General features: G+C 33.3%; 1 protein-coding gene across 1 annotated transcript in view; it reads left to right on the top strand.

Moving 5' to 3' along the window:
- The window catches only part of LOC145259063 (general transcription factor IIH subunit 1-like), a 69,952-nt gene that overhangs the window by 38,607 nt on the left and 12,736 nt on the right, over window positions 1–18,609 (top strand). The window contains exons 9-12 of the mRNA XM_080116689.1: window positions 6,504–6,755; window positions 8,631–8,837; window positions 12,174–12,264; window positions 15,438–15,553. Coding sequence (XP_079972815.1) covers window positions 6,504–6,755; window positions 8,631–8,837; window positions 12,174–12,264; window positions 15,438–15,553 — 666 coding nt within the window. The remainder of the gene's footprint in view (window positions 1–6,503; window positions 6,756–8,630; window positions 8,838–12,173; window positions 12,265–15,437; window positions 15,554–18,609) is intronic.

Here is an 18,609-nt window from a genome sequence, read left to right as displayed (position 1 = left end):
CTTGCTGCATGTCTGAATACCTTTTATATAAAATTTCAAATGCTTAAACCCAAAGTTGGCTGAATAGTTTGCTAGAGACAGCAATGGTCAAATCTTTTGAATTTTGACCCCTTGGCAGCAAAATTCTCGGCTAAAAACTGATTAAAAAGCTTGCCCTATGTCTGAATACACTTTATGTAAAACTTCAAATGTTTAGACCAAAAATTGGCTGAGTAATTTGGTAAACACCACAGAGGTCATTTTTTTTTTACTTTGACCCCTTAAATTTATTGTTTTGGGCTCAAATCAAATGAAAAAGTTTGATCCATGTCCCAGTAACCTACATCTTATATTTCAAGTGTTTAGACCCAAAGTTGGTGGAGGAGTTTGGTAGAGTTTTCACAGGTCAAATCATTGAACTTTGACACCTTGGCAGCCAAATTTCTGGCCGTAAACCAATTAAAAAAATTTTTTTTACCCAAATCTCAATACTCCTCAAGTCTGTGGATTGAAAATTGACAGTAGTTTGGTAGGGAAATGTATGCACAGACCCACAATTTCATTTTTATAGCTATATAGATAGTAATAATAAATAGTAAAAAATGGTGATCTTTACATCTAGAGACAAAAATAGGTTTAAGAATCCTAAAATTCATACTAGAATTGTCCAAAATGACTTATGTTGTAGTGGATAGAGTACTTGTAAAGGTACTTGTACAGTTTAATCAAGACATTAAAAAATGAAAATATTGAAGAAAAAAAAAAAAAAGTTTATATTGTACGTATCCATTTTGAACTGAAGATCTCAAAAAAAAAATTTCATTTAATTTGATCAAGTAGTTTTTTTTTGTTTTTTTTTTTACAGCGGGAAAACACGTTTTTATGAGAGTACGTTGAAGTCAGCCATTATGGAAATTTTTAACACGCCATGGGGAGATAACTCCATGTAAAGTGCCAACACTCCCTCCCCGTCTTTATTACTAGGTTTTCTTCCTAAAAATCGAACCTTTTGCTTTGTATCATAAATTGTTTTTTTGCTGTAAAAAATACACTACTTGATGAAATTAAGTGAAATGTTTTTTTCAGAAAACTTCATTTCATAACGGATACGTACAATATAACCTTTTTTTGATATTTTCATTTTTTAATGTCTTGATTAAACTGTACAAGTACCCTTGATAAAATTCAGTTGTAAAAATTACATTCCTGGAGATTGAAGGTTCAATCCTCAATGTGGGTGACTCAAAAATACAATTGCGAATTACTTTTACCCAGTCATGGCTGACGAAACAAGAGCATGCTACTCCTGTTGATTAAAGGGTTCTGTTCAAAATTCCATGAAGATTCCCAAGTTACACCTGAAGAAGGTTTGAGGTTGCATCAACCGAAACATGAAAATGACACTCAAGATGAGAACAGTAGTCAGAAGAATCCGAATAATCCGAATAACCAATCATCATTTCAAAAATTTAAAACCATATAAATAAATTTCTTACGTATTGTTAAACTGATATTTGTTAATTAGGTGTTTTGAATTGCATCGTTTTGATTTGTAATATTGATACAACTTGAACACTTGAAATTTATTTTCGCTTTTTTTATAAATTTGTTTCAATTTTTTAAAAATATATTTTATATACTAGCAAAAAGACTTGTGCTAGTTATATCACATTGCAAAATACATTCATTCCATTAAAGTACTTGTGAAACATTTTGGTGATGGAACAGGGGTTGGAGCTTAACTGACAGTGTCCTATTAAGTTTTGGTACTCATTTTTGGACCCTGTCTAAGAGTTAAACTAGTGGTAAATGCATCAGTTCAGATGTGGTAATAGTATTACATGTATAGGCGAATGGTAGCTTTGTAAATATATAGGATGCTCTCTGGTGTGAGTAATTTTCTAGCATGGTAGAGAGAGCCCACTTTCTTTTCAGCAGCCTTAACAATATCCTTAATGTATTTGTTCCAATTCATGTTGCCTGTAAATCTTAAGCCAAGGAGTTTGAAAGATGGGCTCTCAAGTAGTGTTATTTGTTATGGTAATTGTTGGTTGAGAATGTTTTTTGTAGTTGTTAAAGGAAAGGAGCTTAATCTTAGTAACATTAAATGTAATATATAAAACAGATTGATATTCCCAGAGTTGGTATTTTTGAAAGAATTCTTTATCACCTTCTAAAATCTTCATTTGATTTATGCCTTTTTATAATTGAGTTTTTGTTTTGATAGCTCCATGTAATGGCAAAAGTTTTGTTATTTTTATGAAGATTAGGAAGGTCTTATTAACCAAATTTTTTATTTGTTTTTTTTTTTCCGCCTCATGATTTTTGCCAATGAAATGCTTTTTATTTATTTTCAATAAAAATTTTTGAATGATTTGGGAAACTTAAATAGGACTGCCTCCAGAGTAAATGTGGTATTCTGGTGATTGATGATTCTAGTTAAGAGTAGGGTAAACATTTTCTAGTCATGGTGACAAAGAATGACCAATGGCACATTTTCCCACACTTTTACCTAAGTTGTTGTTTATGTAGATTTTTTATATTTCTGCAAATATTTCAAAGTAGTATCTGTTCTGTTAAAGGAGGAGATTCCTTATTGACTAGGGGAGAGGGAAATAGAATTAAGTTTTAAAGGAAAGATGTTATATACACACTTTTAAACTCTATTTTGTTGTCCATACCCCTGAACAACGGCGGGTAATTATTCATAATCCAGACCCTGGCTTTTTTAAAAAGATTTTTTTTTATTATTACATTTTCACCCCAAACAAGGCACATTGCCACTTTTATGTAGGGGGCTACTATCAATGAGATAATCTACAGGGGTACTATGTGGGGAGTTGCGCAGCAAGATGTCGGTTCACGTTAAACTTGAACTTCTGCATGTCAGTACAGTTGGGGAAGCAGGAACCCGCAAGGGAATTCCAAAGTCTAGCGGTTCTGGGGAAGAAACTACTGAAGTAGAAGGCTCTCTTACATCTAGGGATCTCTATTGTGAAGGAGTGGGATTTAGCTGCTTGTCAGGTTTGTCGGGGGTATTTACGTTGAGGGAGTACGAGTGCTTGCAGTTCGTCAGAGCATTCACTGTTGAAGTACTTCTAGAACAGGCAGAGGGATGCTACATTTCATCGATGGGACAGAGGCTGAAGCTTAGATGACAGTTCAAGACCTATCAGGTTCGTGACTCTTTTGAACCTTGTCTAGGAGTGAGAGACTAGTAGCAGATGCACCAGCCCAAATATGACAACAATACTCGATACATGGGTGAATGGTGGCCTTATAGAGGTACAGGATACTTTCAAGCGTTAGTAGCTTTCTAGCACGGTAGAGAGAACCTACCTTCTTCACAGTGGTCCTGGCAATGCTCTCAATGTAATTGTTCCAACTCATGTTTCCTGTGAACGTTAGGCTGAGGAGTTTAAAAGATGTACTTTCAGATAAAGAGTCTTTGGCCATTGCTATTTGTGATAGAGAAGGTTTCTTGTAATTATTGAAGGAAACAAGTTTAGAATTGGCAGCATTGAATGTGAGCATCCATTTTTGTCCCCATTCCACTACAGATTGGAGGTCATCCTCTAGTGTTTCTGCCATTTCTTTAGATATGTGTTCATTTGTTTTCTTGTCATGTCTGTTATAGAGTGTGATGTCATCAGCATATATACCCATCTCACAGACAATTTTGTCAGGAAGATCATTTATGAATATTAGAAATAATAGAGGTCCAAGGATAGACACTTGAGGCACTCCTGCATTTATATCATATTGTTTAGATGTACGACCGTCGAGGACAACCTGGATTTTTCTCTTATCTAAGGATTTAATTATGTTAAGTATTCTTCCAGTGATACCGTATGATCTGATTTTCCTAAGAAGACCTTCATGCCATACCCTGTCAAAAGCCTTAGATATATCTAGAGTTATCGCTCTACCCTCCCCTGCTTTGTCCAGTGAATGGTATATACGTTCAGAGATTACAGTTAGGATGTCTGCTGTGGAACGGGCTTGCCTAAATCCGTATTGTTGGTCGGTCAGAAGTTTAGCATCTGTAAGGTGATGGACTAGAGCTTGGTTAATTATGAACTCAAATATTTTGGCAAAAATTGGGAGGAGGCTAATGGGGCGATAATTTACTGGATTAGTTCTTTCGCCAGAATTCTTGAAAACTGGTACCACCGAAGCAGTTTTAAAGCAGGCAAGAAAGCAAGATTCATTAAGGCATTTGATGTAAAGTTTGGAGAGAACTGGAGCTACTTTAGCGGAGCACTTTTTTAATAGCACAGCCAGGATGAGATCAGGTCCACATGCTTTTGAAGTGTCAAGATTTTTTTATGATAGCATGCACCTGAGAAGAGGTGATTTTCAGATCGTCTAGTGTGGCGTCTATCCGCAAAGGAAAGTCTGGGAGGGGGTGGTTAGCAGGGTCCAGTGTGGAGTTGAAGGCAAACCGATTGGCAAGCATGTTAGCCTTTTCGGTTGTTGAGCAAAAAACCTCATGATTGTTGGATAGTGGGGTAATTGGTGATTGCCTATTATTTACTACACTGTTGTAGATTTTCCAGAAGTCACGGGTTCCTAATTTCTGTGCTTCGATGTGTTTTTTGGTGGTTTCAGTAAATTCTCTCTTAGCTGGCTCTATTTCTTTCTTACAGTTACTTCTGGGTTCTATATACTTCTGTCTGCTTGAACTGGACTTATGTCAGTTAAATCTGCGGTACGCATGCTGCCTTTGGGCAATGGCAGCTGCACAAGTAGAAGTAAACCATTGGGGAGAGTGGGGCTTGGTATAAAATTTCCGCATGGGAACATGTACTTCAATTGCCGTTTTGAATCATTCAGTAGTCTCATTTGCGCACTGTTCAGCAGGAACAAAAAAGACCCTTAAAAGAATTTATGCTCATAACAAATATAAAAAAAAGTTGAGAAACTCTAAACTAGGAGTTCTCAACGTGGAGTGCAAGAAAAGTTTAGATAAAACATAGAGTACTGGCTATATGTTACTCTTTTATGTGTGTGTATGTGTTTTGCAATTTACTCATTTTTTGCTTTCATTTGAAGGTTAAGAATTGTTAAGTGGCTATGAAATGCATGCAGGCAGGTTATCTCAATCTATATAATTATAAAACTCAAATGACCTTGTAACGGGTGTTGTAACCCAACATCTGGTTTACGACTTCCTCCGGTTGTGCATGCATACATAAACATAAACCCATAACAGCATAAACAAATAAACACAAATCGCTGGACTGGTTTTGTTGAAACAAACGGATGTCCTTAGAAAAGCGAATATCTTAAATTTATTGAATAAAAAAACTTCAAGGTATGGGAAGCAAACATAAAATTACAAATAATATGTATAATCATCGACCTGTTTCATATATACGATATATATTATACTAAATAATCAACGTGACAATAAAACATTGTTTTAATGTGTACGTTTTCAGCGTCCCAATTTTTTTGTTTGTGTTTAAATTATCCAAATAAACAATTGTTAATACTTTCTGCTTTTTTTTTTTTTTTTTAGTACATCGTTTGTTTCCGTATTATGTTTAAGTTATTTTAATACAATTTTCTTCCCAATAAATCTACTTTAACCCATTGACACCCATAAGAGCATTTCACAATGGCGATTTACCCACCGCCTTCCTTTTTTTTTTTAAATTTATTATTCTCCATTTTTTAATACACCTTTCTTGAAAACATTCATACATTTTCTTCTACACTACCAACATAAATAAATAACCCCGAAAATGTTTTTTAAATTGTGCTACAAATAAATAATCAACGCGACAATAAAACATTGGCTTACTGTGTATATTTTCAGCATCCCAATTTTTTTTGTTTTTTTTTTGCGTTTAAATTAAGATATATCAAAATTTGAATGTAACTTTAAGTATTATGGTATCTGTTCAGTGTACATTTACCTATAAGTGTGGCAAACCACTTATAATTCAATGGCTGTAAGTTTGTTGTTTTTTTTTTCAAAAATAAACAATTATAAACAGAACGACTGATAGAAATCTATCTATATTCTTTTTTATTTTAATATACTTTCATAGAAAAAAATATATATATCAAAAACTAAGGGAGACAACAATAATTCATAGTTACTAAATTTGTTATAATGCTGATGAAATCTCATGAATTGCTTAAAAATGATTTTCTTCTTAAAAATAAAAGTTTACATGATTTTTAGAATGTGATATTTCCATTTCATGATAAGCATGTACATCATAAGTATTTTTCTGTAGTTTTCTTTTTTTTTTAATTAGGTTGAATTGTGACTGAGCAGACCCATGCAGAATCTCCCTCTCCCATATCACTCTGCTCAGTCACTGCAACAGCTGTCACCACTCATGACAACCTTTAGGTGCAATTCTCCATCGTCTGTCTAGACGGAAGGACACTAACAATAATTTGGTTAAATTCTAAATAAAAACCAAATTTCATTTTTTTTTCAATTTTCCCATATTTTTTTAATAATTTAATGTAAAATGTGACATTTAAATTTCCTTTATTTTCAGGGCTTTGGTTCTGTAACGGAAGAAAGTCGTGGTAGTGTGAATCCAGCTAATTTATCGATCATCCGCCGCTTCAATCATCATTCGACTATGGTGCTTAAAACCTGTGACATTCAACAGCAAGAACTTGATAACCTAGCTGGTTCAAATGCTTCTGGTGAACCATCGTCTACGGCTCATTTGAATGGGGAACAAAGTGCCAACAAATCCAAATTGAATACAAATAATAATCTTTATCAACCTGCTGAGAAGAAAGTAATCATTCTTTTTTTTTTTCTTTCTTGTGTTACTTTTCAACTTTATTGTTCTTATGTAGTTTATTTGGTGCGACCAGATTAGGCTGTCTAAAGATATTGACGTCTTCATCGAATATACACAAAACATTGATGCTATTGTTTTGTTTTCCTTTCCCAAACACAATCATATTTAGCACAATCAGAAACAAAAATATCAATCAATTTTCTTCTACAAAACAACCAAACTAAACAGCATGAATAAATATTTTAAAGTCTGAATAACCTGAGACATAAAATTTTTTACTAAAATGACTGGAGTTGGCATTAAATAGTTCAAAAAGGTTTGATATGCCATAAAACAACCAAACCAAACTTTATAAATAAATATTTGAAGATATTCAGAACTTGAAGCATAAAAACTTTTTTTCCAAAATGATTGTATTCAGCATTAAACAACCCAAAAAGGATTGATATGCTGCAAAACAAAACTACTAAATTCTATGTAGGTTACATTAAGATTACTTGTGTTTATTTATATAAAGATATACATATGAAGGTACTTGTACAGTTTAATCAAGACATTAAAAAATGAAAATATTAAAAAAAAATATATATAGTTTAAATTGTACGTATCTGTTATAGAATGAAGTTCTCCAAAAAAAAAAACTGTTTTTTTGCTGTAAAAAAAAAAAAAAAATTTGATACCGAGCAAAAGGTTTGATCTTTAGGAAGAAAAGTTAGTATTATAGATGGGGAGGGAGTGTCGGCGCTGTAAATTGAGTTATCTTCCCGTGGCAAGTTCTAAAAATCCAAACAAAAAATTTAAAATTTCAAAAATGTCTACCTTCAACGTGCTGTCATAAAAACATGTTTTTCCACTGTAAAAAAAAAAACAAACAAAAAAGCTACTCGATCAAATTAAGTGAAATTTTTTTCGATATTTTCATTTTTTAATGTCTTAATTAAACTGTATAAGTTCCCATATGAAATATGATAATTCAGAATAAAAAAGCATGAAAACTTATGGATATATTTATGTGAGAATTATTAGTGTACACCAAAAATTATGGAAAATTATCGAGTTGGTTTTTAATAAAAAAAATTTAATTAATTTACTATTCAGTCAAACTCTGAACTACATTCACATCAAGCCAGTACATTGTTGAAGATTTATCTCCATTTTTTTCTTATATAAAGACGCTATGCAGCCTTATGGTTTGGAGCCACTGAACTGAAATTGAATTGTAAGCTTTCAATTCTGTGAACTAAATGTGTCTGATATTGTAAATATAATATTCTGTAGTTATAGTCAGCTAACGTACTTCCTAACTTCCAGTGTAGCGCTACTGGAAGTGGTGACAAGACACTTAATTTTTATTGGTCTTCAGTATTTTTATTGTGAAGCGATTTATTGAAATAAAATAGAAAAGAACATTTTTGAAAAGTATACAATAAAAATTTAAAAAAATTGTACAGATAAAAAGAATACAATTAGTTTTTTTTCGATAGGCATCTGAAGAATTTTTGTGGCAGAGGAGAATGAAAGCCAACTATTTTGCGAATGTTATTTATTGGATACATGAAATACTTTATTGGATTTATGAAATTTTATTTTTTTTATGTAATTTTGCTATTTTGATTTCAATAATTTTATTTTTATACTTTCAGAAACATTTGTATAAATTCAAATAAAAAATTTTTAGGTTTAAAATTACAAAAAAATTTTTTTATAATTTCATAAATATATTTCTTGTAAAATTTCAAATAGTATAAAAACTTATATTTTTTAATTTTGTTATTAAAAATGCAAATAAAAACTAATTGTGTTATTTTTATCTGTATAATTCTGTTAATGACTATAACCCATACTGTATAATTATTACTTGTATTTCAGGCCAGAATTCAAGAAAAAATTCAATACACTGACCTCGAAGGTGAAAAGAATTCTACTGCTACCTCATTACGATTAACAAAAATGGAACGATATCTGCATGGTCCAACCCCAGTTTCTGCTTCGATCTACTCAACGGGTGATGAAATCGTGCAGGCAGCTCAAATTATTCATCAAAAAATGCCACAGTGGGTCCCAAGTCTACCTCACGTGAGTCATCTTTTGACTTAAATTTCTTTGTCTAATTTGTTTCATGATCTTTCGAGAAGAGAAAATAGAAAATACAACAACAATTCCGGTTAATCTCTCTCTGAATTTTACAGAGATGGCTTATATTTTGATTTTTTTTTTTTTAAAGTAAGAGATATTTCTAGAAAATACTTGTTACAGAATGGACTGATAGCTTTCCTAGATTGTTGCATCATTCTGATGAATGTTGCCTTGAGAATTTAATAGTTATGATTTTTTTTTTTAATAGGATGATTTTTTTTTTTAATAAGTTATTTATCAAAGTTATTTATCATGGTTATCTACTCAAGTAAAAGTGTTAACTATGGCTAGGTTGGCAGTTGAAAGACAATGGATAATACGATTGAAAATCTTCACATACCATCCAGTCAAAACAGCTGGCCCAGAAAAACAGCAATTATTCCCCCCTCTTGGTCTTATTTAGATTCTTTGAACTAGTGTTCTCATCTTGAGTGTCATTTTCACAACGTTTCGGTTGATATAACCTCCGGAGAATATCATTTTTTATAATTGTTTTTTCCAAGTACTCTAGTGAAGGCATATCAAACACGCGGACCATCATAAACATGCTTGCAGCCCATACAAATGATTTTTGTTGATGGATGTCAGTTTGGAATTTATGTACGATGCATTTTTTGCTATTGTATTGAAAAAGATAATGATCGTCAAATTTTCGTTATATTTTGTTGAACGACATATACACTATTTGATGTATATTACGTATGTTTCGAAATTGATAAAAAAAAATAGCAAAAATTTTATTTAATGTGTTCAATTTCTGCGGCCTTTGTGACAATACAAATCGACTCTTATGGCCCTGAACGAACTTTGAGTTTGAGATGCTTGCTCTAGAGAGTACACTAAGAATCTAAATAATACTAATAACCAATCCTCAACTCAAAAAATTCAGACATGTAATATTCCCTCTCTGTCGGAAATAGCACTCATGGAATGTGAGAGGGAGGAAGGGTCAAGAGTTATAAAGCTGGTGTAAGTAATCCCAGCGTGCATTTTATAATTTCCATGTGTTGCTGACTATATGTCCTGCGTGATTTGCACATAAAAATCGTTAAAAAGATGGAGAGCTTATCTGTGTGTCTCAGAAGTTGTATACAATTTTTTTTTAAGGCAAAATGTTTTTTTTTAAGGCAAAATTTGAAATATTTAATGATTAACATAACTTCTCGGAAATAAAAGTATATTTGGTCAGTGTTACATTTTAGTTGGAAATGAAACATATCCTCCCTCCTCTCCACGAACACTTCTGATCTACAACTGCTTCGGTTTAATAATCACAACATGATCACGTGTTTGTGCCACTGCAAATAAGAATAATCGATTGTACTTTATCAGAAACTTGGTATTCTTCGGATTATGGATTCCTTATGCACTTAACGTTTCAGTCGATCGAAAATGTACAGCATGCTACCTCTTGCATAAACTTGATAATGTGTCTGGATATCATGGCTACTAGAGGAAGAAGGGATCTAACTGTATGTAATGTGACTGATGTCGATCCATTGAGTCTGATCACATGGAGAGCAGATGTGAGGCATTGACATATCAAAACCAGGTGATGATGATTTTTATCACTAAATGCACAGAATTGAATGGACGCATCATTTTTTTTTTTTTTTTTTTTTTTTTTTTTTTTTTTTTAGTTGAGTCCAAGCATCTTGATAAGACATTTTGCCAGTCTGTTGCATAAGTTTTAAATATCATTTTGCTTTATCAGCTGTAGTATCACCATCGACTTCCAAAAGTCTATCATTATTTTAAAAAAAAAAATTTGTTAATCAACTTTTATAAACTATTTTGCTATATGGCTATCTGGAAGTTGATGGTATGCATCTGGCTGATCAAATGAGAATAATCTACTCATGTGAATTAAACAAACAGTTCAATTCTGTGCAGGCTCCCAAGTTTGACATGAAAATGCTGAAGTGTCAAAATATAAAAATAATCAAGAGGAGAATAATTCAAGTTGTCCATCCTCATCTGCCAAATTTCTCAAACCTAAAAAAAGCTTATTGTATCTGAATTGAAAAATATTTAAATTCTAAATAGTTTTGCTTTAAAGCATTTAGCTCTGAAAGATCATTAGGTGGAAACTTCAATAATGAGTTAAATATGTTTTTAATATATTTTAAGGATCATCTATGATCAAACCATGATGACATTTTTGTATAGCCATTTACAATATTTTCTTTTATCATAAGGCTCTACTAATGTATGGAGTACTATTGAAATATAAGTGCTTGTTTGGAATAATAATGAGAATTGAATTTCAACTAAAACCAATCTTATCTACTTAATTGTCATGTTGAAATTAGTAGCGCGTCCAAAAATTACAAAAAAAAAACCGGTAAAGTAGAAAATTAATTATTAATGAAAATTGCTTTTGAAAAAATTGCAGGTTTTACTTAAATAAACTGAATAGATCTTATAATAGCAGGGGAGATAACTGCATAAAGCCAGGAAATTTCAAAATAATGACAGAATGTTGGAACGAGAAAGTAAATTGTTTATGTAATAATTTAGTAATAGTAATTTCAACATGACAATTAAGTAAATAACATTGGTTTTTAGTTGAAATTCAGTTTTTAGATTTTTGTTATTCCGAATGAGCAGCAAAATATATATTTAATTAGTGCGACTAACTTATCTATAAACTGTTCTTCAGTAATTTATTTTTCTGACATTAAAAAATGAAAAAATATGTAAATACATCTTAGTATACTGTAATGTGAACAAAATGTTTCTGATTATCGGTGTTTAATGTAAGAAAGATATAACTAACATTTGTCCTTATGTTTCTGAACTTTTGAGATGAAGATTGATTATTCATACTTAGATTCTTAGGATTATTGTTTTCGTCTTGCTAACTTTATATTTAGATTTTACCAAGTATAGTGGTTAAAGTATTTGGTAAAATTCAGTTGTAAAGTTACACAATTCTTCTGGAGGTTGAAGCTTCAATCCTCAGTGTGGGCGACACTCAAAATACAATTGCAAATTACTGGTTGAAGGGAACAAGAACATGTTACTTCTGTGGATAAAAGGTTCCATTTTTTAAATTCTGTGCAGATTCCCAAGTTTAGCAGAAAGATTCTAGAGTTTGACAACATATGCCTGAAGAAGGTCATAGCTTAAATGTGAAAATAAAATTCAAAATAAGAATAATAATTGGAATAATCCAAATCATATGAATAATTTTCCTGTTAATAAGAACCATTTCTGTTTCTTTTAATTTTACACAAATGTTGTTGCACTTCTTTTTCTCGGTTTTTCTTGTAGGTCCTTTCTCCCCAAATTGCTCTCACTGTACTTGGGGAGCTTTCACCAGGAGGCAGCTTAATGCAGAGAACCTCTCAACAAGATCTTCAACGTAAGTTTCTCACAGAGTTTGCACAGACTTAAAAGTCTTTGAATTTTTATTTTTGCTTGAAAAAAAACCTTATTTCTATTTATTACCTTGAAAAATCCTATTTATGGAAAATGTCCTGAAAAGGCCTTGAAAATTGTATTCTTTATATCCAGTAAAAATTTGTTGTAATATTAAAAATAAAATAGAAATAAATATCACTTTGCCAAATCCGCAACATCTCTTCTGTGAGAAACTGGGTACAGGGAAGAGAAAAGGGCATCCCCCACTAGGCTACGAAGTCTATTTTGAACTTTAAGGCACGATAAGGTTTTTCTAGCATCTCCTGCCCAGATGTGGCAACAGTATTCCATCCTTGGTTGTATCTCGCTCTTATATAGATACAGAATTGCATTAGCAGTGAGATATCTACTGGAGTGGTAGAATGATCCAACCATTTTTCCAATGATCTCAGCAACGGATTTGATGTATGTGTTCCATTTCAGATCATGAGTAAAGTTCAGTCCCAGACGCTTGTAAAACATGGAGCCTCCCTAAGATGAGAGCCATTCATTTCAATTGATGCCAGATGGGGATCAGAACGTTGATAATGTAAAGATAGAAGCTTGGTTTTAGATGCATTAATGTAACCAACCACCTCTTTCCCCATTGCACCATATGCTCAAGATCAGAGGAGAGAGAAGCAGAAAGAACTTGGTCATTTACGACCTTTGATGTGTTGCCATTGATGGTAGTGTCGTCAGCATAAATATCTTTGAATGATCCTAGGATGTGATTTGGAAGATCATTGATGTAGATCAGGAAGAGAGATGGACCTCTGAGGGATTCCAGCATCAATACTGTGAGCTTCTGATTTATGCCCATCAACCACTACTCTTATGAACATATCAAAGAAATGATTTAATAATTGAGAAAACATTTCCAACTATACTGTAGCTGGACATCTTGTGAAGTAAGCCTTTATGCCATACCTTATCAAAGGCTTTTGATATGTCAAGAGCAATTGCCCTGGAAAGGAAGCCTTCATTGAGAAATTCACAAATCTTATGAGATATAACTGTTAGCACATCTGCTGTATATCTAGCAGAACGGAAACTATTGCATGCTACTAAGGTTATTTTTGCTGAGGTGGTTGACTACTTAACAGATTCCAGCAACTTACTCAGTACGCACAAGAGACTTATTCGTCTGTATTGAAAGAGAGATGACCGATCACCTGAATTCTTAAATACGGGGCATACTGATGAGGTTTTTCAGAGGATGTTGGGAAGCAATTCTTAAGACAATGCTTAAACAGCTTTGTAGGTATGGGAGCTAGTTCTGGTTGAAGCTTTTAATTGGAATGCTGTCAGGGCCAGTTGCTTTACTGGAATCAAGGTTTTTGATTAGCTTGTCAACATGATGCACAGATATTTGTATGTCGCATAGCATGTTTTCTGATAAAGGAGGATTGACGGCCTTGGTCGCATAAGGTAGAATTAGTTGCAAAGTTCTTGGCAAAGAGTTTGGCTTTGTCTGATGCTGACAAGATTACATCAGGTCCGTTGATGATAGTTGGGATAGAGTACACGCTTCTGTTCAGGGCACTGTTTGTTATTTGTCAAAACTGGTGGGAACCGAGGCGCTGTTCAACTACTTTGGACTTAACGGGCTGAGCGTACAACTCTCTCGCATTCTTTATTACTCTTTTACGATAATTGCTGGCAGTCCTGAAGGCGGCTTTAGTCTCAGTACAGTTTCTTGTTTTTCCTTTGATCCTCTTTCAATAAAGGCAATATTATCTTTTAAAAAATTTCTTCTCTGTATAATGTGTTTTTACTCACCTCTTCTGATGAAGTGTTTGGCTTCGAAATGCCATGACCTAAAGAGGTTTCCCTATCGTTAAATATTGTATTCTGTTTTGAACTGATAGCATAATAAAATTTCATTGTAAGTTTTTTTTTTTTTTTTATCCCTTTGTTATCTTAACTTATTCTATAAAGCTGGTTGAGTGCATATGCAAGTATATTTATCATACAAGTGAATGTTAAATGTAAAAAATGATATACATGAAAAGTAATTATAAAATGCTTGCTGAATAGGTGTGGGAGGCTGGTATCTGGATCTGCAGAATACATTTCCACATAGGGGTCAGGAGTCAAAGTTAGATATCAAAGGAGTCGGAATCCTCGGAATTCTGGGAGTCTAACTTTTACCATTTGACTCTGCAACCCTGTTGAGAATGGAACCTTCAAAAGAAGAATGTCACTTTTACAGTTGAATTTGGTACTGGTAGCGGTTTTAGTTCCATGCAGAACACCATAAAAAAAACTGAGTTCTCCCTTTCCCTACGCATGCGCAAAGAACATGTTTTAGTTGCAATAGTAACTAAATGATCATGAATTTTTATCGACTTTTTTTTAATAAGTTTTACTGTTCATGAATATTGAAATAAATGAAATTACTACACATTTATGATGATTATACGTTATGTATGTGGTGCGTAACATATGATGATTATACGTTATGTATGTGGTGCGTAACATATGATGATTGGCTATTAAAAAAAAGCCTTCCAAAATTGTGAATGTATCAAACTGTCAGTGAGAGGGACTATCTATAGATTGATATGACTTTTGGTATTTTGATTTTTGTGTATATTTAGCGCTGATGAATGTTCCACTGGTACAAAAATAATAATAAAAAAAAAACACATATACAGAGAAGTGTATATATAATATCAGTAAAGTGATAAAACAATTGTACACATTTATAGTAAGTAAAACAACCATTTTTTTAAATGAGCATAAAAATGAATATGTTTCCAATCCCTATCATTATATATATTTCTCCTTTTTCTGTCTTTTCATCCTCCATGAATTGTTTCAGATTTTTTCATGGAAAATATTTTGATGGAACAAAGATTAATATAAAAATGTGTTCTTTTTTTTTACATAAAAAAACTTGTGAAATTTAAATGATATCACATGGAGTGTCATGTTAAAGCTGTCCTTTTAAGGAGGTGCTGAAAATACACTTGGTCCAAGTTTTTTTCCTGGAATGTTGTGGATTGTAAATTCCTTTGATGTTAGACTTACTTGTAGGTAACATGGAATTTATTTTAAAAAAAAAAAAAAATTTTTTTTAATTTATAAAAACTGATGCGTCTTTTCATCTGTATTGGTTTATAATTCCAGAAATAATTCCACCCGACATCCAAGAAGAATTGCGACAGACTTACAGTGCTCTGTGTGAATTACTGAGACATTATTGGTCTTGTTTTCCTACGTCTTCTAAGTTTTTAGAAGAAAAGGTAACATTTTCTGCTTATCACTTATAAATATGCCTTTCTATTAGACATTTTTTTTCTTTAAGTATTTGTTATTTATGTATTCTGTACAAATCCGTGTTATTAGGATTCTTCAGACTACTGTTCTCATCTTGAGTTTTATTTGCACAACATTTTTGTCAACCTTCTTCAGGTTTATCTTATCTAACTCAAATCTTTCTGTCGAACTCTGGAATTTACACAGAATTTCAAACAGAACCCTTTATTTAAGCCACGAGGATAGCATATTCTCGTTTCATCAGCCATGACTAGGTAGAAGTCCTAAATAATTTGCAATTGTGTTTTGAATGTCACCTGCACTAAGAATTACCCCAGAAGAGTGTAACTTTTATAACTGATTTTTACCAAGTACTTGCGCCACTAGTCCTAGCAGAATCAACATTCAAGATCAGAACCGTAATCCGAAGAATCTAAATAATTTTCATTTAAAAAATTCCAAAGCATAATTTCATACTAATGCTGTATAAAATAAAACATATTTATCCTTTGATCTCTCTCTCCCTCCCTTTCTTTCCAGACTAGATATTTATCGCTTGATTTTACCTTCAATACACCCCCTTCTCTCTTTCTATCTCTCTCTATTTCTCCCTCTTTTCTCTCTTTCTATCTCCTTCTTTTCTCTCTTTCTATCTCCTTCTTTTCTCTCTTTCTATCTCCTTCTTTTCTCTCTTTCTATCTCCTTCTTTTCTCTCTTTCTATCTCCTTCTTTTCTCTCTTTCTATCTCCTTCTTTTCTCTCTTTCTATCTCCTTCTTTTCTCTCTTTCTATCTCCTTCTTTTCTCTCTTCTATCTCCTTCTTTTCTCTCTTTCTATCTCCTTCTTTTCTCTCTTTCTATCTCCTTCTTTTCTCTCTTTCTATCTCCTTCTTTTCTCTCTTTCTATCTCCTTCTTTTCTCTCTTTCTATCTCCTTCTTTTCTCTCTTTCTATCTCCTTCTTTTCTCTCTTTCTATCTCCTTCTTTTCTCTCTTTCTATCTCCTTTTCTCTCTTTCTATTTCCTTTTCTCTCTTTCTATTTCCTTTTCTCTCTTTCTATTTCCTTTTCTCTCTTTCTATTTCCTTTTCTCTCTTTCTATTTCCTTTTCTCTCTTTCTATTTCCTTTTCTCTCTTTCTATTTCCTTTTCTCTCTTTCTATTTCCTTTTCTCTCTTTCTATTTCCTTTTCTCTCTTTCTATTTCCTTTTCTCTCTTTCTATTTCCTTTTCTCTCTGTATTTCTCCTTTTCTCTCTTTCTATCTCCTTCTTTTCTCTCTGTATTTCTCCCTCTTTTCTCTCTCTATCTCTCCCTCTTTTCTCTCTCTATCTCTCCCTCTTTTCTCTGTATCTCTCCCTCTTTTCTCTGTATCTCTCCCTCTATTTCTCTCTGTATTTCTCCCTCTATTTCTCTCTGTATTTCTCCCTCTTTTCTCTCTGTATCTCTCCCTCTTTTCTCCCTCTATCTCTCCCTCTTTTCTCCCTCTATTTCTCCCTCTTTTCTCCCTCTATTTCTCCCTCTTTTCTCCCTCTATTTCTCCCTCTTTTCTCCCTCTATTTCTCCCTCTTTTCTCCCTCTATTTCAGCCTCTTTTCTCCCTCTATTTCTCCCTCTTTTCTCCCTCTATTTCTCCCTCTTTTCTCCCTCTATTTGTTTCTCTTTTCTCCCTCTATTTCTCCCTCTTTTCTCCCTCTATTTCTCCCTCTTTTCTCTCTCTACCTCTCCCTCTTTTCTCTCTCTATCTCTCCCTCTTTTCTCTCTCTATCTCTCCCTCTTTTCTCTCTCTATCTCTCCCTCTTTTCTCTCTCTATCTCTCCCTCTTTTCTCTCTCTATCTCTCCCTCTTTTCTCTCTCTATCTCTCCCTCTTTTCTCTCTCTATCTCTCCCTCTTTTCTCTCTCTATCTCTCCCTCTTTTCTCTCTCTATCTCTCCCTCTTTTCTCTCTCTATCTCTCCCTCTTTTCTCTCTCTATCTCTCCCTCTTTTCTCTCTCTATCTCTCCCTCTTTTCTCTCTCTATCTCTCCCTCTTTTCTCTCTCTATCTCTCCCTCTTTTCTCTCTCTATCTCTCCCTCTTTTCTCTCTCTATCTCTCCCTCTTTTCTCTCTCTATCTCTCCCTCTTTTCTCTCTCTATCTCTCCCTCTTTTCTCTCTCTATCTCTCCCTCTTTTCTCTCTCTATCTCTCCCTCTTTTCTCTCTCTATCTCTCCCTCTTTTCTCTCTCTATCTCTCCCTCTTTTCTCTCTCTATCTCTCACTCTTTTCTCTCTCTATCTCTCCCTCTTTTCTCTCTCTATCTCTCCCTCTTTTCTCTCTCTATCTCTCCCTCTTTTCTCTCTCTATCTCTCCCTCTTTTCTCTCTCTATCTCTCCCTCTTTTCTCTCTCTATCTCTCCCTCTTTTCTCTCTCTACCTCTCCCTCTTTTCTCTCTCTACCTCTCCCTCTTTTCTCTCTCTACCTCTCCCTCTTTTCTCTCTCTATCTCTCCCTCTTTTCTCTCTCTATCTCTCCCTCTTTTCTCTCTCTATCTCTCCCTCTTTTCTCTCTCTTTCTTAGTGTTCTTTCTCTATTGTTTACTGATAGATTAAAAAATCTGTGATTTATATATAAATGTATATGTGCCTGAAAACCATTGCAACTCGATCCTTGTGTGTAAAATTTGTTACAATGAAACTGAGTACATTTACTATGCGTTTCATACGTTACTACCTGCAGAAAAAAAGTTACTCCAAAATCGAGAAAGAAGCATTGGGTATTATTTTTGCAGTTACCAAATTTCATGGATCTGTGCATGAATGACATTTTGTATTATAAAACAATTATAAGCCACTGTTTACGATTTATGGGTCAATAACAGGATCACCAATGCATACTGCAATGGCTGCCTAGACGGAGGACCATTCTCCTCATTTAAAATTATATGAAGTTTTTACCATTGTCAAAAATTAGTTATACTGATGGATTACCTAGATTTATTCCAAAATATGCTGATTCCCTTGAAAATAGTGATTCCCTCCTTACAAACAGGTAAAACCAAAAACAACAAATACATT

This window comes from Euprymna scolopes, chromosome 3 (genome assembly GCF_053919585.1).
Source record: "Euprymna scolopes isolate OS-2025 chromosome 3, ASM5391958v1, whole genome shotgun sequence".
Taxonomy (NCBI): Eukaryota; Metazoa; Mollusca; class Cephalopoda; order Sepiida; family Sepiolidae; genus Euprymna; species Euprymna scolopes.
This window is presented reverse-complemented; position numbering and strand designations above follow the sequence as displayed.